This window comes from Lissotriton vulgaris, chromosome 3_1 (assembly GCF_964263255.1).
Source record: "Lissotriton vulgaris chromosome 3_1, aLisVul1.2, whole genome shotgun sequence".
Lineage (NCBI taxonomy): Eukaryota > Metazoa > Chordata > Amphibia > Caudata > Salamandridae > Lissotriton > Lissotriton vulgaris.
In genome coordinates, this window is record NC_141689.1 from 631362987 (window position 1) to 631388024 (window position 25038).

At 46.7% G+C, this 25038-nt stretch overlaps 1 protein-coding gene across 1 annotated transcript in view; it reads right to left on the reverse strand.

Moving 5' to 3' along the window:
* MCTP1 (multiple C2 and transmembrane domain containing 1) overlaps nt 1–25038 on the reverse strand; it is a 1759297-nt gene that overhangs the window by 210424 nt on the left and 1523835 nt on the right. The window contains exon 17 of the mRNA XM_086960921.1: nt 19201–19254. Coding sequence (XP_086817047.1) covers nt 19201–19254 — 54 coding nt within the window. The remainder of the gene's footprint in view (nt 1–19200; nt 19255–25038) is intronic.

Sequence of the window (25038 nt, forward strand, 5' to 3'; positions counted from 1 at the left end):
TTACACACGTAAAATTCTGCCAATAAAGATTCTTTCAGGATTTATAGCATTTTATTTTCTTACCCTGATTTCTTGTTCACACTTAACTTTTACTCAGGCTTCTAACAGTCTCTCTGAATTCGACCGTCTGGAAAAACTTTACTGCTACATTTCTTAGAAGTAGACTTACGTGTCTTTCCAGGTGCTAATGGCCATGCAAAATCTGACGGTGTTCTGACTTTTGAGTTTAGCAAAGAATTTGCCTAGTTTACCGCCACTCTTTTCTAACATCCCCTTTTCAGTTCACCACCTCTACTTTTTAAGTTATAACTGAGGGAAATCTGACAGTGTAGATTTTTCCAGCGCTTTAAGTGAAATTTGGGTTGGATTGGGAGCTCCTAATGGCAAATTCAAATTCATGCAGTCTAACTGATGCTTAAGTGTATTAATCATTTTGTGAATCTGGCCAGGTGTGATTCTTAATGCGGCCCCCTCCCTTTTCCTTCAAATTGAAAATAAAAACGATGCTCAAAATGTACAAAGGAGTAACTGAATTTATACAGACATAAACTTGCATCGTTTACAGTCAATAACAAATGTTCAAATCCTAAATGACATAATTATTGTGATATTTCAAAGAGTCTATTTTGTTCGTCTCTTAAGTTATATGTAGACTGTCAAACATTTTCATTTTTATTAATAAGGTACATTCAGCTGCTGCCTTGCAGGTCAATAATACTATGGTTACAAAAGTTAAAAGCCACAAAAGGGCATTTAAACTACCATTTCACAAGCGGAAATAAAGGTTAAAATGAGTGCGGCACAGAACAGCCTATAAAGTAAAGAGCAGGTGCACCAGAGAACCAAGGGTAGGGAGGCGGCACAGTTTACTTAGGGTACACCCAGTGACCAGAGGCATGGTTGGCATAGCTTCGAAGTCTCATGAGAGGGGGAGCCTGCACACTATTTTAATTTACAATGGTTGGCTGATAGGTCCCTGAAGTCAAAAGAGTGATTAAACAAATGCCAAGGGCGTCATGTAGGGATGAAATTCAAGCCTTGCTAAATTATGAAAAGCAAAGTTAAAATTAAAAAGCTTGAGTGATCCTGGTTTCGTCTGCACCTGATCTTGCAATTGCACACGCTCTTCTACACTGTTTTTCTATTACAAATGCATCCCTACTTACACTTAACCAGAATGCAAATTCCCTACCCATATTTATCAGAATGTAAAATCTCTCCCCCGACCTACCACAGGGGCTGCCTTAGGCATGTGCAAGCTGTGCACCTGCACAGGGCCGCCAAACCCCAGGGGCCGCCACGCCAATATATATCCTTAATATAATAATCCTCTGAGGATGGTTCATATTTGCGTGGCTATAATAATCCTCTATGGATGGATACATATTTGCGTGGTGGCCCCTGGCAGGGATTTGGCGGCCTCCGGCTCTGTTACACTTCCAAATACACTGCCCCCCCCCTTTTCACTGGCCTCCACACTCCGCCCTGCCCAGACCCCCTCTACCGGGGCCCCCTACCAACTCTCCCTGCCCAGGGACAGCATGAGCCTAGAGCCGCCCCTGCCTACCAGGAATCAATTTCTTTGCCTACACTTATTAGAATGCAAAATCCCCAACTACACTGACCCGAAAGCATATTCCATGCCCACACTTACCAGAATGTAAAATCACGGCTACACTTATAAGAATCCAAATTCCCAAACCGCAACAGAATGTAAATTCCAACTCGACCCTTAACAGAATGCAAAATCCCGTCCTCGACTTACCAGAAAGCAAATTCCACCCGACTACAATTATCAAAATGCAAAATCCCTAGCTATACTCAATAGAATGCAAATTCCCCACCTACATTTACCAGAACACTAAATCCTTACCTCCACTTACTAGGATCCAAAATCTCTACCTGCATGTACCAGAATACAAATTCCCTAACTACGCTTAGCAGAAAGCATAGAATGGATTGCAAAGGTCTGGATGAGACACCTGCCCCTGAAGTGCAGCAGCACGAGATCTCTGCAGTAGTTCTGCAGTGACAAATGCCATAGTTCAGTGAGCAAGGTGGTTTTCAATGGTCCCTGGATCCACGTTAAACATATATTTCAGTTTGTGTTTCCTTTTATGTAAGGTAAACAAATGTGTAGTTTTTTTGTTAGCTAAACATGACCTTCCAAACCCTGATGCACAGGAAGAAATGATGGAAAACAAAAGATGATGGCACCATTCTGCTACTTCTGGTGCTTGGCACGCTCCAGATCACCGGACATGTCTGCGCATTATCAAGGCCAGGCAAACACCTCTGCACAGAAGCTAGCTTAGCGTGACGCCAGGGCTAATTAGAGTTAGGATACCAGTTTCACTTGCAGTCAGGCTCTTGGCAGGGGAACATGGCTTTCTACCTGGGAGGGGACATTCCTGTCCCAACAGGATGTCGCTAAAATAAGGCACGGCTAGCGGAAATATTTCCCAGCTTTCAGATTAGCACCCTTATTTAAATTTAGAAGGTGCTAAAAAGGGGAGCATACTCAATGAAAGTGTGTCTTTCTGTTGTTCAAATAGTTCACACTACAGAGGAAATACACTAAAATGAACCTTTTAGACCAGCAGCTTTGATGAACCCAAGACCTTCCAGAAATTATACTGCAGTATGGCTTTTGTGATTAATACTGATAGACAGACTTTAAGGGTGAACACCAGAAGACATCTGCTCCAGAATTTGCAGAATATTTTTTTATATTTGCATTGTTTACCCTGCTCCCTAAAGTTCATAATATTTCACTGTATTTGCATCCAGCTATTACTTTGTGCCTCCGCTCCCGGAGCGGATTACTTGTCCTTGCTGAAGGGGTGGTCTAGTGGCAGCCCAGCAGTCAGACTGTTTGCAGTGCCTGTGAAAAGTAGCTTATATAATATAAATAATGTCATTTCTTTCTACAGTTTCGCAACCCCAGATGACATGAAAAGTAAGCCTTGACTTCCCTCTAAACCTCTTCTTGTTTTCAGTCCTCTGTACACCTCTACTCCCTGTGTCTCATGCATGTTTGCCATAATCATTTGGATGAACTCACATAGCCCCCGCTAATGATCTCATGCAAACCCCTTTAATGTAATCTACCACAAAGAAACTAGAGCAAATGCATGGAATGGTTTCCTTGAGAGCACATGAGTGATCCAAATAACCACTGTATTACCCACTGGCCTGTGCTCTGGAGCAGTTCGCTCAGCATAAAGTGCTTTAACGTCTCGCCAGGGTTAGTAGGCACTAGATGCAATTGCAATAAATTACAAACAGCCTTGAAGGTTGACCCATCGCTCAGGGGATAGTGTGCATGTCATGTTAGGTATAAAAGGCCCTTCGCCCGCCTTCGTTTTCAGTGTGACTCGAAGGAAGTTTGCACAAGGGCATGGCCGCCCTGCTGCTCACAGCTTCCAAACCCAGAATCAAGTGTGGTTCACCGGAATTAGATCGAATGCTATGATCAGCGGGCGCGAGGTGGTATTTTGCTGCAGGCGGACAGCTGTAAAAGAGCGCGGCCCGCTGAGGACGGTGCCCTTCCGGTGGCTCTAACCACCGAGAAGCATCGCGCGGGAAACACTGGTAATAAACGAAGGCAGGCGAAGGAGACGATTCAGGCACAGCGAGTGAAAACACACGCTCTTTACAGCAGCATGTCTGACCTTCACAATAAATCACCATCTACGTCCAGGAGTGAGCAGGGCTTGTATCATTTACCATTAACAACAGCGCGCGCGCCTCCGTCCTGGAAGCAGAAATTGTTTCAAACAGAATGTTCTAGTCCATCACCGCCCCTCGCGACCGGAAATGTTGAATTTTGCTAAAGAGGTTCTTGCTCATGTCTAGGCTACCTAACCAAAAAAAAAATGTCTATTAAGGGGATTACAAATCACGGACAATTTTTGACACTTCTAATGCTTGCTGCTGGCGTGTAAGTTCTTGCACTGTATATAACCATGCATCTTTAGGAGAAGAAAAGGTCAAGGCTATAACTTAAGGTACAGTTTTCGTCTCTTAAATAATGAGATTCCTTCCACTCCCGCCGCGCGCGCGCTGTGGCAGGTCACTGTGGTGTGCAGTTTTGTAGAACTGCTTAAAAGGCCTAAATGTCTGTGATGTCTCGGTGTCTGGCTGCTTTCCTACCAGTACCCACATGCTGTAGTCTATCTTTACATATACCAGTTTACACCTGTCCTTTGTTTCGGTGTAAGATTGACTCTTTTTGACCATGCACATATATTTCAAGCATGTACTGAATCTGCTGAAATGACAGCAGGCAGTAGTAAATAGCGAGTTAGCGTCACCCAGTGAGCATGCAATGGTAGCCTCCTACAGACCTCTGCTCAATGGCCCTACAGTTGATGTTGCTGTTGAGTAGCAGAAACCCTGTCCCTGCAGGTGTAAAATATAATGTACATGCTTTGGTAAATGTAGGGCGGTACAAAAAGGGGTGGTGATGGACGGAGCATCTGAATCAATCAAGACACTCACACCCAGTCAAAAGATCTGGGTTTAATCCATCGCCGTTCTTTAGCCCACTCTGCCACCCCAGTTCAGACACGGCTATATGCAAATCAGTCTGACCCTGTGCCTCATGGGAACAGTCCAGCCCGAACTGCCAAGCCATGTCTTCCCTGGACTGGAAACAAACTTCAGAGGACCGGTTTCTGGCATTCCAGCCGTCTTCAGCCCGACTTGCTTGAATCCAGTGGCAAAGTGAGCAAGGGACTCACGTATGAGCATACCCTGCCACACTTATGGCGGCCAAAAGCGGTACAAAAGGGGGTGGTGATGGATGGAGCATCTGAATCAATCAAACACTCACACCCAGTCAAAAGATCTGGGATAATCCATCACCGTTCTTTAGCCCACTCTGCCACCCCAGTTCAGACATGCTTATATGCAAATCAGTCTGACACTGCCAAATGCAATGCAGTGCGAGCAACAAAATTCGTTTTATTTATTTATATGTTTACTTACCTGTTAAGGTCCGTAATCCATACATTACTACCCCCCACCCTGCCCCTCCCCTCGTCACCGCCCGGCAGGTGCTCCTACTACCGGCTGACCCAGAGCCAACAACTGAGCTACAGCTTATAATGATATTTAATTGTATACCAATCATGCATCAATTCATAAAGTAAATTGTAATTGGCGAAAAATGGGTAAGAAGAAAACCTACGCATGCTTTAAATGTGCCCTAGATACTGAGCTTTGGAATAGTGGTTATTCGTACATCTCTGTAGGAATTACTCATTGTGAAAACAAACTTGAAATCTGCCTGCATCATGTTTATATGCTGCTATTTAATGCAGTGTTAGTGATTTCATATGTGTTGGACCTAGATTACCCAAGCCTACATATGGTAGCTTGGCACAGTAGTGGTCTACAGCTAACTCCAAGCGTTGGCTAAGTACTTACAATTCTTACCCACAGTAACACAGTGATGAACCACTAAAATAAAGACACAACACCTCTGTTTGGAAAAATACCGTTACCTTTTATAAAAATAATATGCTCTTCTTGTTATGCTTTTTAGTCAGGGGTAAAAGACAATCAAATTACACATTTACATGAAATTTAAATCACTCTTCAATATTTTTCCTGCTCAGAATTTGGGAATCAAAGGTACATTTAGGTTCTGTAGTTACTTAGGACACAAGACACTTCACTAATAATTTCTACAGAAAGGCAAAATACAGTCTGGCAGAGTAATCTGTTTTTAAGGATACATTTGCAGGTACATTACATTTGTGATAAGAGGCTGTCTATAGTACAACCCACTACTCCACTAGGAGGTTACAGCTAGGGATTTGCACTCTACAGTTTCAATATGTTATTTAGCCACTCTTAGGCGTGTACATTACCCCTCAGATCTTAGCCTTCTTCTCACTCAACAGACCTCTACCACAGGGATGGATCTTCTCAACATAAACCCCCAGCCATGTGGCTAAAAGGAGACAAAGCAGAATCAACAATGTTCCCCCTTGATCAATTCATAGGTTGCACCTTAATGGTGAAGATTCTACTCCCTTAATTAATAACAGGCTATAAGGGCTCTTCCTAGCGAGCCTGGTAATTCTCCCGGCACACCACTCTCCCCCTCTTATCTCATTAGGAGCTAGGTTTTTACGTGGACTGGGCAGTTCTGTCACTCGGTTTCTTTACGTGTAATTCTGGCGGCTTAAAAGTCAATTGCCTGTCTTTAAGACTTCCCGCTTTGATGCCTTCAGTCACCCGATGCTTCCGCCTCCCGCACCCTCTCTACCCGGCTTACTTTTAAGTTCCGGTCAATGCAGCTGGTGTTGCCCGGGTCACGCGGTGCCGGGGAAGCCTTCCCGCAGTTGTCGAGGCGTGTCAGGGAAGCCTACCTCAGACCGAGGCGCTTCACCGAGGTGACCGATGCGGCGCTTCTGCCTCCTCAGGAGGGGGGATGAACACGGGGAGCTCCGACGCTGACAGCTTCCTCCTAGACGCGATCGGCTCTCCTCAGGCGCACTACTCCGCTGGGCATGCGCGGAAGCGCTCGCTCTTCTCCCGCCTCCGCACTCACTCGAAGGGAGGACGCTGGTCTACTGGTGACGCTGCTCTCCTGGGCCTGCCCGATCATAGGCCCCTCCTGCCTCACGAAAAGCGTCTGGCTGCCGGTCATGCGCGGAAGCGCCGCTCTCTTCGTTTTGACGCGGCCGGTGCCCCCGGGGTCCCGATGCCGATCAGGGCAGCGTCGCTGCTTCCCTCCAGTCACCTCTCACTTGGGCTTCACAGGAAGGATGTCCACACACGGCGCCCTCGCTCCACAGGTCGTCAGGGTGCCACAGACCTCCAACCTCACCAAGGCGCTTCCAGGGATCTACCACTGACTCAACACCCTGGTAGGTGCAGCGCTGAGCAGGGGATATGGGATTAGATTTCAGAAGGAAGGTCCTGTCAGTTTTTACAGGAATGCTGATTAAGAAGAGTCTTCCTTCTCACGTAGCTCGATTTCCTTATCAATAGTTGATGTCTTTGAGAGAGGGATCGGTCAAAGGCTGAAGGGGGAACAATCCTCTGAAGTAACTGTCAGCCTCAGTGACAAACTAGCTGCTCTCAGTGTGTCCACCTCCTCTCACCACTGCCTCACTCCTCTACTCTGGTCAGCACAAAATGGCTGCTGGTCACTGGCCTTATATAGGGTGGCCTGAGACCTGCAGAATCCTCTAGTGTATTCTAGAAAGTTCCCTAATGTTAACCTATGGACCTGTCCTCCAGTGGTGTCCGTTATGGCAGTTGGTGGACACCATCTTAGGTCTCTGGAGATCCCTAGATTTTCAAGGGGGCTGACTAGGCCTCACAGGTTATGAGGGAAAAATGGCGTCATCGCCAAGGAGCACCTAGCCTCCTGACAGCATTAAAAAACTCCTGATGGACATATGTAAAAAATAAAAATAGAAACTCTGGGAGGCTAAGGGGGACAAAAATAAATCATGGTGGTTAGAGTCTTCCCAGAAGCAGACAGGTCTAACACGCGTCCCCCCCAGCTGAAAGTGGGGAGAACTACCCAACCCCTTGGGAGTCCTCATCACTAAGGCGGAAATACCTGGATAGACCGTCTGCATTGGCATGGTCTGCCCCAGGTCGGTGTTCCACCCTAAAGTCCATTCCCTGTAGGGAGATGGACCACCTTAGCAACTTGGGATTTTCCCCCTTCATTTGCATCAGCCAACGAAGGGGGCGATGGTCAGTCTGAACTAGGAAGTGCGAACCAAACAGGTATGGTCGCAGCTTCTTCAGAGCCCAGACCACCGCAAAGGCTTCTCTCTCAATCGTACTCCACCTCCTTTCCCTGGGGAGTAGTCTCCTGGACAGGAAGACCACGGGTTGATCCAAGCCCTCATCATTAAGCTGCGATAACACTGCCCCAATGCCATGTTCTGACGCATCTGTTTGGACAATGAATTCTCTAGCAAAATCAGGGGCCTTGAGAATGGGAGCGGAACACAATGCTTGTTTCAAGGTCAGGAAGGCTCGCTGGCAAGCCTCCGTCCAGACTACCCGTCGGGGTTGCTTCTTGGAAGTAAGCTCAGTGAGAGGGGCCACGATAGTGCCATACCCCTTCACGAAGCGACGGTAATATCCAGTGAGGCCCAGGAAGGCTCGGACCTCTGTTTGAGTCTTGGGGGGCTCCCAGGCGATGATAGCCTCAATCTTTGCCTGGAGGGGCTGCACCGTTCCTCTCCCCACCAAGTGACCTAGGTACACCACCGACCCCTGGCCGATCTGACACTTGCTGGCCTTGATTGTCAATCCAGCCTGGTGCAGGGCATGCAGAACAGCTTGCAGATGCTGCAAATGGTCCTCCCAGCTGCTACTGAAGACAGCAATGTCGTCCAGGTATGCAGCAGAAAAAGCTTCCATTCCAGAAAGGACCCTGTTCACCAGCCGCTGAAAAGTGGCAGGGGCATTCTTGAGCCCAAAGGGCATCACGCGAAATTGGTAGTGTCCCTCAGGTGTAGAGAAGGCTGACCTTTCCTTCGCCTCCTCCGTAAGGGAAATCTGCCAGTACCCTGAAGTTAGGTCAAAGGTACTTAAGTATTGAGCAGCTCCCAGCTGGTCAATCAGCTCATCCGCCCGTGGGATAGGATGGGCATCAGTTTTGGTCACTGAGTTCAAGCCTCGGTAGTCCACACAGAACCTCAATTCCGGTGTGGTGCCTGGTGGGGCAGCCTTTGGTACCAAAACCACCGGGCTAGACCAAGGGCTTCCAGAAGGTTCAATCACTCCCAGTTCCAGCATCTTGGCGACTTCACCCTTGATGCTGGCCTTCACCTTGTCCGACAGCCGGTAGATTTTAGACTTCACAGGTGGGCTGTCTCCTGTGTCCACGTCATGGGTACACAGGTGGGTCCTACCCGGGACAAGGGAGAACAGAGAAGAAAATTGCTCCAGGATCTGGCGGCAATCACCCTGCTGTTCAGGAGTTAGGGATGGCGAGAGAATAACTCCCTCCACCGACCCATCCTTTTCTTGGGACGAGAGAAGATCAGGGAGAGGTTCGCTTTCTTCTTCCTCTGCTCCATCGGTTACCATCATCAAGACAACCGCGGGCCTCTCATGATGTGGCTTGAGGCGATTGGCATGCAGCACCCTGTGGGGCTGCCTCGGGGCCTTAAGATCCACCAAGTAGGTGGACTTCCCCTTCTTTTCCAACACCTCAAAGGGGCCTGTCCAACGGTCCTGGAGGGCATTTAGCTCTCCAGGTTCCATCACCCACACCTTCTGTCCAGGCTCCAGTTCCACTGGGTGAGCGTTGTGGTCATACCACTCTTTCATCACTGCTTGGCTGGCCTCCAAGTTGTCTGAAGCTTGCTTCCACAACTTAGCCATTTGGCTCCGGAAGGCCAGCATGTAGCTCACCACGTCCTGGGGAAGTTTTCTGGGAGTCCGTTCCCATCCGTCCTTCACCAGGCTGAGAGGTCCCCGTACAGGGTGCCCGTACAAAAGTTCGAAGGGGCTGAAGCCCACTCCCTTTTGTGGCACTTCCCTGTAAGAAAACAAGAGACAGGGTAGGAGGATGTCCCATTTCCTCCGCAGGCTCCCAGGTAGACTCCTGATCATACCTTTCAAGGTTTTGTTAAACCTTTCCACAAGACCATTGGTTTGTGGGTGATAAGGAGTGGTGAACCGATAGGTAACTCCACACTCCTTCCACATAGCCCGCATGTACGCTGAAAGGAAGTTAGTCCCCCTGTCGGACACAACCTCCTTGGGGAAACCCACTCGGGTAAAGATCCCCATCAGGGCCCTTGCCACCACAGGTGCAGTGATGGTCCTCAGAGGTATGGCCTCTGGGTACCGTGTGGCATGATCCACCAAGACCAGTATGAACCGGTGGCCAGCTGAAGTTGGTGGATCCAATGGCCCAACAATGTCGATGCCCACCCTCTCAAAGGGGGTGCTAACGACAGGTAGTGGTTCCAGGGGAGCTTTAAGCTTCACTCCTGTTTTCCCACTAGCTTGGCAGGACACACACGTCCGACAGTATGTGTCAGACGCCACTTTCATTCGAGGCCAATAGAAGTGGTGGACAAGCCGGGCAAAGGTCTTGTCCTGTCCTAGATGTCCTGCCAATGGTATCTCATGAGCCAATTCCAGTAGAAAGGCTCTAAAGCATTGAGGGACCACCAAGGCTCTGGCTGAACCGTGGCCAGGTGCCTTGGGCTCACTGTAGAGGAGTCCATCCTCCCAGTAAATCCGGTAGCTCCCTTCAATGTTTCCTGCTGCCTGGGCGTTGGCCTGTTGCCGCAGCCCCTCGAGAGTAGGACACTCTTTCTGAGCTGCACAGAACTCTTCCCTGGAAGGACCTCCCTCCACATGCCATTCTGTAGGGATGGGTAGGTTCTCCAAGGAAGCAACATTCTCCCCTGTGGACTCCAGATCCACCTCCGCAGGTGGTCCAGCTGTCTCACGAGGCGGAGATGTCGAGGCAGGGTCCTCCGGCCTCTTGTCCTTCTCCTCTCTGGCAGCCGGCTGGGCCATTGTTCCAGGCTCCAGCGTAAGCAACTTTTCCCTTCGGGCAGTTGCTGACCTTGTGCTGACACAAGTCCAGTCAGGGGGTCCCAGCATCTCAGAGTGAGTCTGGTACTCCACCCTCCTCCAAGCATTGTGCTCCATATCATTCCCTAACAGGCAGTCAACAGGCACGGCAGGGCTTACGGCAACTCGAAGTGGACCTGCAACCCCTCCCCACTCAAAGGTACCCTCAGCCACAGGGTAGTGGCCCAATCTGCCGTCAGCCATTACGGCGGGATGGAGTACATCTGGGATGACCTGCTCTGGAGACACCAGCTGACTCCTTACCATAGTCATGCTGGCTCCTGTGTCTCTCAGAGCCTCCCCTCTACGGCCATTGATGGTGACCCACTGCTCATACTTAATAGTATTGGAGGGCAGCTGGGTCTTGGGAACCATCTCCTTATCTCCCAGGGACACTAAGGTGACACCCGCCCGCTCCCCTCCATTAACCAAAGGCATCTCCTCCCCGAGCACTACACTAGTGATTCCCGGGGCTTTTCCTCCAGTGGGAGGGGGTGGTCTTTTTGGGCATCTTACATCTCCTTTATAGTGTCCCACACCACCACACTCAAAACAATGAACAACCCTTGGCTGCTGGCTTTGGCCAGGGTTAGGGTTGCGAGGGGGGTTACTCTTGGGGATGAATCCTCTGCCCCTTCCTTGCGAAGTGTTTTGTGGCCCTTTTGAGAACTCCCTCTTAGTTTCCCCTCCCTCTTTCTTCTGGGGGGCGCCCTGTCCTGGCTTCTGGGAATTCCCTCCAGTCCCCTTAGTCGACACCCGGGTACTAACCCAGATGTCCGCCTCCTCAGCAAGCTTCCTGGGGCTGGTCAGCTTGCTGTCCACCAGATGCTGTCTTAGCTCGGGAAGACACTTCTCGAGTAGGTGTTCCTTGAGTATGAGGTCATATAGTCCCTCATAGTCCCCTACATCGCTGCCTCTTACCCAACCCTCCAGGGCCTTCCTGGAGTAGTCCAAGAAATCTACCCAGTTTTGCGTGCCCAGCTTGTAGCTGCCCCGAAACTTTTGTCTATATTTCTCAGGGGTCAACCCAAACTTCTTGAGCAGCGCTGATTTCATAGCCGGATAATAGGTCTGTTCACTCGTGTCAAGGGCCAACAAAGTATCCCTGCCAGTGGGGGGCATGTATTTGTATAACCCACCTCCCCAGTGGACTTCCAGAATCCCATGGGCCCTCAGCGAGGCTAGCCATTTAGCAATGTCGTCACTGGGTACATAACAAGCCATAATGTCTTTTGGTAGGTACGGTCTAGGTTCTCGGGTGTTGGTTTGGTTATCGCTGCCACCATTCTCTGGTTTGGGGGTACGTAAGTTTAGGGCTTGCAAATCCATCTCCTTGATGGTCCGCTCATGCTCCAACCTCTTTTCCTCCCTCACCATGTCCATCCTGGCTAGCTCTATTCTCATCCTCCTCTCCTCCCTCCTGTCTTCTAACTCGGCGTCAGTCAGGCCTCTCTTTGACACACTACTGCCCACTCTAGAGGGTGTTCTAGGACCTGTTACAAGGTTCTCCCCTCCCGCCTGGTACAGTGTTGTGGTCTCCAGGACAGTGTCCTTGTCACTCTCTTCAGGATCTACCTCCTCCCCGGAATGAGCCTCTACCCATGCCCGAATACTGGTCAGCAGCTCAACTTTTCTGGCGCCTTTCTTGAAGAACACCCCCTGCTGCTGACACCATTCTTTCAATTGGTTCACAGTATAATTGTCTAGCTCTTCCACATTTATCTCCATTCGTATTTGAAGTATAAAATGCTATACAGGAGAAATCCACAGAGTGACCTGAGGTCAACCTCCACCCACCGCCAGAAGTCAATTTAGAAAAACCAAAAATGTAAATTAGGAGGGCCGCAGGGAGAAAACTCCAGGTGGGGTCTCGTGGTTGGCACTGCGTTACTAATAAGTAAGTGTAAGTACAGATCCGCTATCCCACCGCTGAAACACCAATCATGTTGGACCTAGATTACCCAAGCCTACATATGGTAGCTTGGCACAGTAGTGGTCTACAGCTAACTCCAAGCGTTGGCTAAGTACTTACAATTCTTACCCACAGTAACACAGTGATGAACCACTAAAATAAAGACACAACACCTCTGTTTGGAAAAATACCGTTACCTTTTATAAAAATAATATGCTCTTCTTGTTATGCTTTTTAGTCAGGGGTAAAAGACAATCAAATTACACATTTACATGAAATTTAAATCACTCTTCAATATTTTTCCTGCTCAGAATTTGGGAATCAAAGGTACATTTAGGTTCTGTAGTTACTTAGGACACAAGACACTTCACTAATAATTTCTACAGAAAGGCAAAATACAGTCTGGCAGAGTAATCTGTTTTTAAGGATACATTTGCAGGTACATTACATTTGTGATAAGAGGCTGTCTATAGTACAACCCACTACTCCACTAGGAGGTTACAGCTAGGGATTTGCACTCTACAGTTTCAATATGTTATTTAGCCACTCTTAGGCGTGTACATTACCCCTCAGATCTTAGCCTTCTTCTCACTCAACAGACCTCTACCACAGGGATGGATCTTCTCAACATAAACCCCCAGCCATGTGGCTAAAAGGAGACAAAGCAGAATCAACAATGTTCCCCCTTGATCAATTCATAGGTTGCACCTTAATGGTGAAGATTCTACTCCCTTAATTAATAACAGGCTATAAGGGCTCTTCCTAGCGAGCCTGGTAATTCTCCCGGCACACCACTCTCCCCCTCTTATCTCATTAGGAGCTAGGTTTTTACGTGGACTGGGCAGTTCTGTCACTCGGTTTCTTTACGTGTAATTCTGGCGGCTTAAAAGTCAATTGCCTGTCTTTAAGACTTCCCGCTTTGATGCCTTCAGTCACCCGATGCTTCCGCCTCCCGCACCCTCTCTACCCGGCTTACTTTTAAGTTCCGGTCAATGCAGCTGGTGTTGCCCGGGTCACGCGGTGCCGGGGAAGCCTTCCCGTAGTTGTCGAGGCGTGTCAGGGAAGCCTACCTCAGACCGAGGCGCTTCACCGAGGTGACCGATGCGGCGCTTCTGCCTCCTCAGGAGGGGGGATGAACACGGGGAGCTCCGACGCTGACAGCTTCCTCCTAGACGCGATCGGCTCTCCTCAGGCGCACTACTCCGCTGGGCATGCGCGGAAGCGCTCGCTCTTCTCCCGCCTCCGCACTCACTCGAAGGGAGGACGCTGGTCTACTGGTGACGCTGCTCTCCTGGGCCTGCCCGATCATAGGCCCCTCCTGCCTCACGAAAAGCGTCTGGCTGCCGGTCATGCGCGGAAGCGCCGCTCTCTTCGTTTTGACGCGGCCGGTGCCCCCGGGGTCCCGATGCCGATCAGGGCAGCGTCGCTGCTTCCCTCCAGTCACCTCTCACTTGGGCTTCACAGGAAGGATGTCCACACACGGCGCCCTCGCTCCACAGGTCGTCAGGGTGCCACAGACCTCCAACCTCACCAAGGCGCTTCCAGGGATCTACCACTGACTCAACACCCTGGTAGGTGCAGCGCTGAGCAGGGGATATGGGATTAGATTTCAGAAGGAAGGTCCTGTCAGTTTTTACAGGAATGCTGATTAAGAAGAGTCTTCCTTCTCACGTAGCTCGATTTCCTTATCAATAGTTGATGTCTTTGAGAGAGGGATCGGTCAAAGGCTGAAGGGGGAACAATCCTCTGAAGTAACTGTCAGCCTCAGTGACAAACTAGCTGCTCTCAGTGTGTCCACCTCCTCTCACCACTGCCTCACTCCTCTACTCTGGTCAGCACAAAATGGCTGCTGGTCACTGGCCTTATATAGGGTGGCCTGAGACCTGCAGAATCCTCTAGTGTATTCTAGAAAGTTCCCTAATGTTAACCTATGGACCTGTCCTCCAGTGGTGTCCGTTATGGCAGTTGGTGGACACCATCTTAGGTCTCTGGAGATCCCTAGATTTTCAAGGGGGCTGACTAGGCCTCACAGGTTATGAGGGAAAAATGGCGTCATCGCCAAGGAGCACCTAGCCTCCTGACAGCATTAAAAAACTCCTGATGGACATATGTAAAAAATAAAAATAGAAACTCTGGGAGGCTAAGGGGGACAAAAATAAATCATGGTGGTTAGAGTCTTCCCAGAAGCAGACAGGTCTAACAATATGTAATCCTTAATGTAGTAACCATTCAATCAAAGATGGATTTCGTTTTATATTAGCTTGAAGCATCCTGTAACACTAAGTATGTTTGTAGATTTTTGGGGTATTATTAGACCCAGAAGCCATAGGGCTGAGAGATGAACCTTAAACATTTTCGTAAGTATTTTATATATGGATGATGCCTTCTGCTCAAGCCCACTTGGAGGTTACTGGAGGAGAAGATCCTGTCTGCCAAGAGGGGAACCTACCAAACCTTTACATTTCTGAAAACCAGCTATCCAGGGATGTCTTGGGTGGTGTGACTTGAATTCCCCTACATTGATCCCCCTTCGTTTTTTACCCAGAATGCCAGGCAAATGTAATACGCTGTCAAATATCATGCCTTTCCTCACATTTCGGTAAGGGAAAGTTTAGCAATTACTGGGGAGCCACAACATTTCTAGCAACCAATGTTCCTACACTTCTCCTCATAAAAACAGTACCCAATTGTGTGCCTGAACATATCCGCCAAAGGAAAGGCCTCAAAATGCAATGTGGCAGCATCAAGTTTGCACCTGGAAAATGTACCCATTTTGACGATGTCGGTAGCAGAGGTATCTTGGCTTGGGTGCAAGTTAATCTGTATCCGGTTAAACCATCATGGCTTTTCCAGCCACTGCAAGTTGTTTAAGTCCTTGCAGACCCAAGAAGAAGGCATCTTGAGGCACTCTAGAACCTGTAACTCATTTAGTAAGGTGCACAGTATTTGTTAAAGTATTTTGTTTGGAGCCATTTTGGTACCTGTCTCAGCGTTGATGTCTTGATATTTACTAGAAATGAGATCAGAAAGTGACAAACCCAGACCTCCTCATCTTCCAACCTGACCCTGTTGACAAATCTGTCACTCGTTGGCGGGCTTCAATTTTGTCTTGAAGTAAAACTCCTGCAAAATCCAGTTCTAGTCAGAAACTGCTATATGATTGCAGTGTGCTTATTAGGTACTAACCATAGTTACATGTTTGCTATGTACCAATATTGCTGTGTTGAGCTCTTAGAAAGTCATGGTCCTATTATTTCACTTCTACGGATTGCAGTTTCAAGCAGCATGGCCAGCCTGCTCCCTCCTCGCCACACATGGTAAAAAAGTGCTTTGAGTATGCATGCATATATACATATACAGTGACTCTTGAGTTACAAACTCCTCTTTTTATGTTCATCCCATCCCCACTCTTGGTCCTCTGTTAAATTGCTTAGAATACTGAAGATGCCAGAATACCCAAACGTACCTTGTCAGTTCCCACTAAGCAATGGGAAATCTTCTGCACACTTGAACGCGAGGGTGGTCAAAAATTTAAAATACAAAAATATAAATACTACAACATAATTGACACACAAGAAATGGTGGAATTTTACGTTAATAAGGTGCACTTATGAAAGCGGAAAGTCTGCTAGTGTGGTGGAATTTCCCCATTTGCAGGTTTAGAGTTAATGGTGAGGTTGGTAGCATATCAGTACAGCTGGCCATGCAGAATGAAATAAACACCTGCAAACGTAACTTTGTTGGTATTTGGAATCATTTTGCAGGCAATTTCCCGCTTTGGAAGACTACATTAAATTACTCCTGTGAGAGATAGGATGGTGCTACATTGAGTCTACTTCAGGCAGGTGCCATACTGCTCCAGCACAATAGTTGACAAAAGTGCCCACATTTGGCACGAATGGCCAAAAACATGGCTTTGTAGCTAGAGGATAGGGAATGTACAAAATACAAAACCTATTTTTGAGTGGGGCTCTGAAATACTTTGTACCAAAGCAGCTTTTCCAAAATTGGAAAGGTTTGGTAACACCCAATATTTTCCTAGAGGAGAAAAATGTTACCTGTTCAGATGCATATTTAAACATCATTTACACTAACGGAATTTTCCACGTTGTTCAAATAAATTCATATGATAACGATTACTCATGATGTTAGAATTGACTTCCTTAATGTAAGAGGGTGTTGTGAAAATGGTGGTGTATAGTAACATATAGTTGTGATTTCAATTAAAAGACTTAAACATGAAACACAGATGCATTTTAGTTTATTTACAAAGAGGGAATAACTAGAATACTAGATATTTCTACAGAGCATCAGTTCACCTACATACCATATTTTCTGGCGTATAAGACAACTTTTTAACCCTTGAAAATCTTTTCAAATGTTGGGGGTCGTCTTATACGCCGGGGTCATTTTATAAGCAAGCGAATATAGCCCAAACCCTATATTTTAAAAAGGGAAAGTAGGGGGTCGTCTTATACGCCCAGTCGTCTTATACGCCATAAAATACGGTATATCACGGCCCTAGCCTGAGAAAGTCAAAACATCCTAGAACCTAGATTAGCATCCTAGCAACCTGAGAATTTACATTGCAGAGGCTTGCTTTGAGTGTGTGGGTGGGCCACTGGGTGGTGTGCTAGGGTTTGAGGCTCCAGCAGTGCCCATTCTTATCCAACTGCTACAAGCTACCAGGGCCGGACTGGGAACAGAAACTGGCCCTGGCATACTGCTCAGCTGCCCCTCCCTGCGGTGAGGGGGAGTGCAGCCGAGTACTTTGCAAGGGCCGGTCTCGGCCGATTTTGCTACTGGGGGCCGTTATAGCCGACCCCTGTAACAAAAACGCCCCCACAGGGGCCCAAAACTTGCCCCCACCCTAGCTGCCTAACGGGGAAACGCCCAGTGCCTGCTATGTCCAGTCCGGCCCTGCAAGCTACGATTCCATTGAGTAGCCGCACGCTTTATAAGTGCCCAGTAACATAACAGAACTATTTGGGCACATGAAACTCAATTGTCCACAAAGTAATGGATACATAGCCAATCCTGCTGGAACCCGGCCCTTAGCCGCCCCTCACTGTAAAGCATTTTGAGTGTGCAGCGGCCGTTGCACGTGTCCTGATGTCAGCAAACTCCACTGATCTCCAAGGGTGGTGATTCTCTGGGTTGGCCAAGAATATGCTATAGGCTCAAGAACAGCTGCTGAAATTAGATGTCATCTGGTGTCCACTCTATTTCAGCACTGTCTAAAAGAAGATATGTCCATATATATTTTTTTCCCTTATATGGTCCTTTGTTGGAGCTTGATCGTACAACTTGGTGGTGGCACCACTTGCTACCAGCCACACTCTCTGATCGAAACTACTATGAAGCAGTTATGGTGAGGGCTGTTTTTTATGTACTACAATGGCAGGCTTCACTGAGACTAGATGCCCACACAATTTTAAACTCCAACCTAAGGAGGAGGTGTGTCCTGGCCACTGGAGTAGTGACGTAACAGCTATATAACCCGACATTTGATGGAGCCCTGCTTTGATGTTTCCTTATCAGCAGGGAGGTGCTGCAATATTTATTATACATGCTTCCTGACAGTGTGTGTGCACCTGCAACTATAGCACAGCTATTAAGGGCCAAGACACGTTACCACTGTCATGAAAATAAATCTGTCCTTCATGAGCAAGCCCGGCCTCTTCCTTGCCTTACTCTCTCCAAACCCATCGCATATTTTTTTCAAATACTATTTTTCCTGATCCATAGAGCCCATTTCTTCTTACTGTTGGGCTCCATTTCTTTCCTTGGCTGCTTCCCCATTGTCACGATCCCTGACCCCGCATTGCGCTTGTTGCTTGCCGTGATGTATCATTAGCAGAAATAGCCCAATTGATTCCTTGGCTTGCAAAAACTAACTTTTTATTTGCAACAGTTTCTAAAAACTTCTTAAAAAACACATCTAAATCACCAACTGTACTTCTCGAGGTCGTATGATATTTATTCATTTTGTTCGTTTGCCGAACACGCTTTTTTAAGTTGCCTCTTGAATGCATTTATCATTTCTTTTCTTGCCTAGGGGTAAGGTGCCCTGAAGGGACCTCCTAGATGCTTGTTGGCATGGTATAAAATATGAACAAATAAAATACAACACATTACCCAGACAACTTGATAATTCTGTAAACAATAGTGGTATTGACTTGTTTAACTCTCTGGAGAATCATACTAAGACTTTCTACAAAAGCACATCACCAAACAGAATGCCAATGATCACAGAGGAAGTACCCGTTTTCCATTTTAGGATGCACACTAAATAAATATAAACAAAGGCTCGTCTTCCGTTAGAACGCAGCTTGTTATTTTTGCACCATTTTTCCTTCTCAAGTACACAGCTATTTGTTAAACCTAAGACAGGACAAATTTTTGTCCTTCAAAAAATTGTTGTCACTGCAGTTATCTTCACCACAGCCATCAAATCCCAGACAGGCCGAATTATTTTTGTTCCTGGCAAGAAATATTTGACCCAGCTCTGGACAAAAAAGAAAAGGATTTATTGCCCTCTATCCCTTCGTGCAACATTCAACGGCATTGTTAGGATGATAAACAGCTCTGTCCAATTTTCTGGGCTAAAACACTTCAACTCCTTTTTTTAACTGTCTGTAAAAACAGTGTCAAGTCTAAATTCTCCCATCCCTTGGCACCCAAGTGCTAGGAAAGATAATTACCTTGTCATCTCTGTCATCCTCTTCCTCCTCGCCCTCTAGCATGTCCTCCACTACCTGCAGACAGAAACAGGAGTAGGTGTCATTGATTTAAAAAGGAGAGAAGTTGTGCTCTTGTCACCTGTAAACCGCTTTCAGGAGAAAATTTTATCAACATCAGTAATAGGCACACAGTAAAAAAACACACACATAATACACATGGGTTGCCTTTACCTCTAAAACCGTGAAACTCAAGCAAGGGTTGTTTTTAAGTTACCTATATCAGGAAATATAGGGCACTTCTAGAAACAGGAATGAGGCCACCATATCTGTACATATTTGTATTTATAGTATCGATTAAGTGAGTAGCATCAAGACATTACTGTGGGAACATAGACAGGCGTATTGTACAAGGCAATTAGAGCACCTTACATTTAATATTTACAATCTTCATATATGGCAGTCAAAGTGTATTCCAATAACAAATTATTTAGAATAACTATACTAATAAACACACAGTCACACATGTGTTACATTAGTGTAAAGGTCAAATTCGAATGTATTACCGCAGTACAACAAAACGGACAGGAGACAAATACATTTTACTACCTAGATGGCATGTAACAAATACTTTATACAATGAAACAACATCACAATGTCTCTTCAATGGGGTTTGCCATGCCGCGCATACTTACCCACTTGCACCCTTGTATTGAATAACTCTCTTGTTAAAAGAAGTATACATCGAACAATAGCTTGGCATAAACTATATATGCAGATGCACAGATTATAATATACTCTTTCTTACCTTTGTTGAGGGAGGGGAGAGGAAGGGCATCTTGCTCACTCAAGGCTATGCCTTTCATAAGTCATGGCCCCTCCCCACTCTCAATAATGGTACTAAATAGTATATTACACTCTGCACATCTACATATACATTATATAACTAATATGTATGTAATACATGAGATCATAAACTATGCGTATGGGGTGCAATTTTTAGTTAGTTCACTAAATTATAACAGTGAAATATTTCATTAGTTATTTTTGTTTTTAAACATTAGCATGTGTACAAACCCAACACCCAACTATAACATTATTTTAACTGCTGATAACATGAATTTAACTGTAGGGGGTTCAAGAAATTTCTGGGGTTGTTTTAAAAACAAATTAAGGCCTTAGCACCTAATCTAAACATAAAACCACTTTAACCTTTGTTTTTTTCATAATAACTACAATTTGTGGTTTGTCCAGTGAGAATATATTACCCATAGTTAGGATAATGTTTCCATAGGAAATGCCTTTTTGTGTTGCTAATAACTTTGGCACCATTTGACCAATATCCACAAAACTTTGAAATAAGGTGTTTATTTTTTACTTGTTTGCACGTGGAAGGTCTCGAGGTGATCCGTCAAGCCGGGGCTGAGAAAAAGGGAGAAACACATTTTCCCCATTCATTTTTTCCTAGGAAGTTTAGAAACAACTACAGCCCGGACCACTGTATGGATTTACATCAAATCTGGCAGAAAGCTAGACCTTGGTCTAGAAAGAGTGCTTTTTGTGTTTCGGTGTAAATCCGTTCAGTAGTTTTGAAGAAATAAAGGCTGAGAAAAATTGTATCATTCATGCCACGGAGGATACGCACATCCAACAGTTCCCCTACCTTGATCTGACTAACTGCCACCATCTCAACCAGGAAGTAGTGGCAGCAATCTTAGGACTTGCGACTCAGTCCCCTTAGGCCTGGGGCCAAAAAGGTACTTTTTTTTTAGTTTTGCTGTGAATTCTTGAGGGAACCATGGCAAAATAAAGAGTGAGGTCTGTCACTTATTTTATTAAACACCCACCCTCCCCTGGGGTGCGCCAGAACCCCTGCGGGGCGACGCATGGTTTTTGGAGGGAGAGTGGGAATGTGGTCCCCCTCTCTGAGCCCAACAAGTCCCAGAGGACCCCATGCCCCGGGGCTGCCATTTTAATAAAGGGGAGAGGGTACGTGGCCTCCCTTCCCAAGCCTGATAAGGCCCTGGGGACCCTATGCCCTGGGGACCCTATCCCCTGGGGCCAAAATGCTTAAAAAAGGGGAAGGGGCCAAGTGACACACCTCCCTGTGCCTTAAAGAGAACCTGGGGACCCATCCCCCAGGACCGTAATTAAAACAGAAGTGGGGGGCATGCAGTCCCTCTCCCTGAGTCTTTAATGGCCCCAGGGTCCGAGCCCCTTGGGCCGCCTCACTTACTGTGTCCCGGGGAGCCCATCGCGGGCCACAGTAGTTTCCTTGCCATTACCAGTGCGGGCAGAGAATTGTGTTTGCTCCCATCTGACGGGAGCAATTTCAAATCTCCTGTCATATGGGAGCAAACACTAAGTCTGCTTCCAGCCGACGCCAGCTTTGAAAATGCTCCTATAAAAACATGTTGCTCTTGCCTGGAGGGAGCATCTCAAATGCAGCAGCTCCTCCCAATGCCGGCTCCCGCACCATGTGAAGAGCCAGCTGGGGCTGCGGGGTACCTGGGGCTCCCCCTGCGGTCAACATCATTGTGCTTGGTGGGTGCCTTCGGTGTGCATCGACCTATTATAAAGGCAGGCCCTGGGGAATGAGATTCCCGGGGCCAAAATTGGGAATGGGGAGGGAGTTCACGTGGCCTCTCTCTCCTTTTCAAAATGATACAGCCCCGGGGGCCTAAAAAGGATCACAGAGGGGGTTGCATGACCCCTCCCCTTTTATTTATATTTCAGTCCCCGAGCTGGAGTCCTAGTGCCTAATTAGGCTTGGGGGGCACATTCCTCCCTCCCTCCATTAATTACTCCACCCCAGGGAATATGATCAGTCCCAGGGCACAATAAGGCTTGGGGAGTCGGGTTTGCATGGCTCCCCTCCCTTTTATTTAAATTTCTGCCCCGGGGATGGGGTCACCGGGACTAACTACACTCAGGGAGTGGGGCAGCATGAGCCCTCCCTTTATTAATTACTGAGTCCCAGGAGATGGGGTCACTGGGTCCTAATAAGGCTTAAGAGAGTGGGACCGCATGGCCCTCTGGCAAACCCCGCTGCACATGGCCGAAGGTCCTGCTCATGGGGGAGGCTGCCTTTGGGAAGGTTGGCCAACCCCCACCATGCACCGTGGAGTTGGTTGCATAATAGGGGTTGGCTTCAGGCTGTGCTGTCAACGCACCCCCATACACGGCCAAAGGCCATGCACGGTGGAGGGTGAATTTAAACATGGTAATAAAAATTTTCTTTACGTTAAAAAAACTCTAGAAATTTACTGAAAAAACAAAGGTTAAAGTACAGTTATAGTTAGGTGAAATGTTCAATAACAACGTAGTCTTTTAAACTCCAAAAACTACCAAACTTCACCAGTTATAGTTATCTCAAGTAAATATAATTTGCGTCCTAGCCATGCACTGCTAATTACCCCAACATATTAAATCACATATGACTTCTTCTGTGATATCATTGATAATCTCACTGCAACATTTGCAATACATTTATTGTGTATGGAAGGGGGCTAAAAGGCTAGAAGGCCTTTTTATTTACATTTCGGCCTCAAGGGATGTGCACCTAGGGGCCTAAATAGGCTCAGGCCCCCATCCGTTTCTTAATTACTCAACCCTGGGGATGGGTTCCCGGGCCTAATATGTCTCAGGGAGGGGGTCACATGGGGCCTCTCCTTTTTTTATTATATTTGGCCCCAAGTGATGGGGTACTCGGAGGCCCAAAAAGGCTTGGGGAGGAGGGCTGCAAACCTTGATCTCCTGTTTATTTGTATCTAGCCCCAAGGGGATGGAGTCCCCCGAGGCCTAATAAGGCTCAAGTAAGGTGGTTGTGTGGTCCCCTTCCCCTTTTTTATTCACTTTATCCCTGGGGGATGGGGTCCCCGGGGCCTGTTAAGGTTTGAGGAGGGGGGTTGCACACCTTATATGTTTTGGCCCCAGGGATTGGAGCCCTACACCGCATTGCCAAAGGTTTCCACAGCGAGGGGTTGGCTGCAGGCCAGGCCATTCAGCAACCCACCACTGTGAACAGCCGAAGGCCATGCGCGGGGGTTGGATTTACATATGGTAATGAAATATTACTTTACGTAAAAAAGAAACCTGGAAATTCATGGAAAAAAACAAAGGTTAAAGTAACGGTATAGTTAGGCGAAACATTCAGTAACAAAGAAACAAAGAAACGTTTTAAATTCTAAAAACCACAGAAATTCACCAGGTATAGTTATCTCAAGTAACTATAACTTGTGTCCTAAGTTAACTATAACTCACGCCCTCGCCATGCACTGCTAATTACCCCACATATTACATCACTCATGACATCATTGATAATATCACTGTAACATTGCAATGAAATTATTGATGAGAAAATTGGGCAAGGCAGGGGGGGCGCGAGTTTAGTTACCTTAGGACACAAGTTATAGTTACTTGAGATAACTATAACTGGTAAATGTATGTGGTTTCAGAGTTGAAAACATTATGTTGTTACTGACCATTAAACCTAATTATGTTACTTTAACTATTGTTTTTTCTAGTGAGAGTGTATGTGTGTACACACACACACACACACACACACACACCTACCCACCTACCTACCTCAAGGGCTAACAATTCCGGAGCAGGTCAGATGTGTTGGTCCTTGAAAGTGAAGAGGTGGACCTTCAATGCGAAAAAAGAATATAGGAAGGGAAGGGTCAGCCCAAAACTGACTCAGTAAGATATTCCAGTAGTAGGGTGACAATAGTTCAAGAGGTCTGAACTTGGGTGGGACACAAGGTGGTTTGGGGATAGAAAGCTCATTAAATTTGTGGAATGCTGTGCCTCTGTTAGTAGGAGAGGTTCTGGAAGATACGGATGGGTACGGTGCCGTATAATAACTGAAAGAAAATAATTAGGAGTTATAGAGTGCTGTAGGAGTGGCTAATTGCTAACCAATTCAGTAGCCTTAGAAAAAATGTCTATATGTCGTAGGAGGTTGGTAGAGGATGAGCTGTAAAGTTGGTAGTTTTGTTAAGAACGCTGCAAGCGGATTGACCAGGAGGCTGGTGTCAAGCTTAAGCTTAGTAATACAGGTGTTGAGTAGGGATTTAGAAGTGTTAACTGGAAGACAAGAACACATTTTCCACTGGAACAGAGCTTGAGGATAGACATGATAACAAATGCCTGCCTCATTATGGAGTAAAATTTTACGCTGATATTCTGGGTAAGTGGAGATGGTCTTACTGTATCAGGAAAGAGATGGAGGAATCCAAATGAGCCTGGGTAAAGAATGATGAAATGTAGAATATTTCAGTCTTAGAGAAGCTAAGACTGAGGAGAGGAAGGCCATCAGTGTCTAAAGGTATTAGGCAGTATGAGATTTTAGATTGGGAGTGGAGGTAAAAAAAGGAAGGGAAGGTGATTTTAATGCTGTTATCAAATAGATCATATGAAAAGCTTAAGCGGAGGTAATGTCACCAAACAAGGTGGTATAAATAGAAAAAAGATGTCCCAAATTACTACGGCTAGAGAGGTGACCAGTGCTAGGTGAGTGAGTCAAAAGTCTGAGAAGCATCTGGAGACAAAGAAGGAGTGATTGCAGGGATATGGGTAACCACTGTAGTGATTTGGGATGATGACACCTAAGGAGGCGAGAGTAGATGACATTGTTGAGTGGTCAGTCATGTTGAATGTTGTTGCTCAATTAGGGAGGATAAGAATAGAGGAGAGTTTATTATGATGACCTGTTGTAAAGGCATTGTATATGTTGCACTGTGGATGAGCTTTCCACCGTGTAGGTCTTTGGTGCAAACTCAAGTACAAGGTGCACTCGACCTGAGGTGGCTTTGCAGCAGAAAAATATGTCCGCTCTCTAGGGAGCTTCTGCTGCCT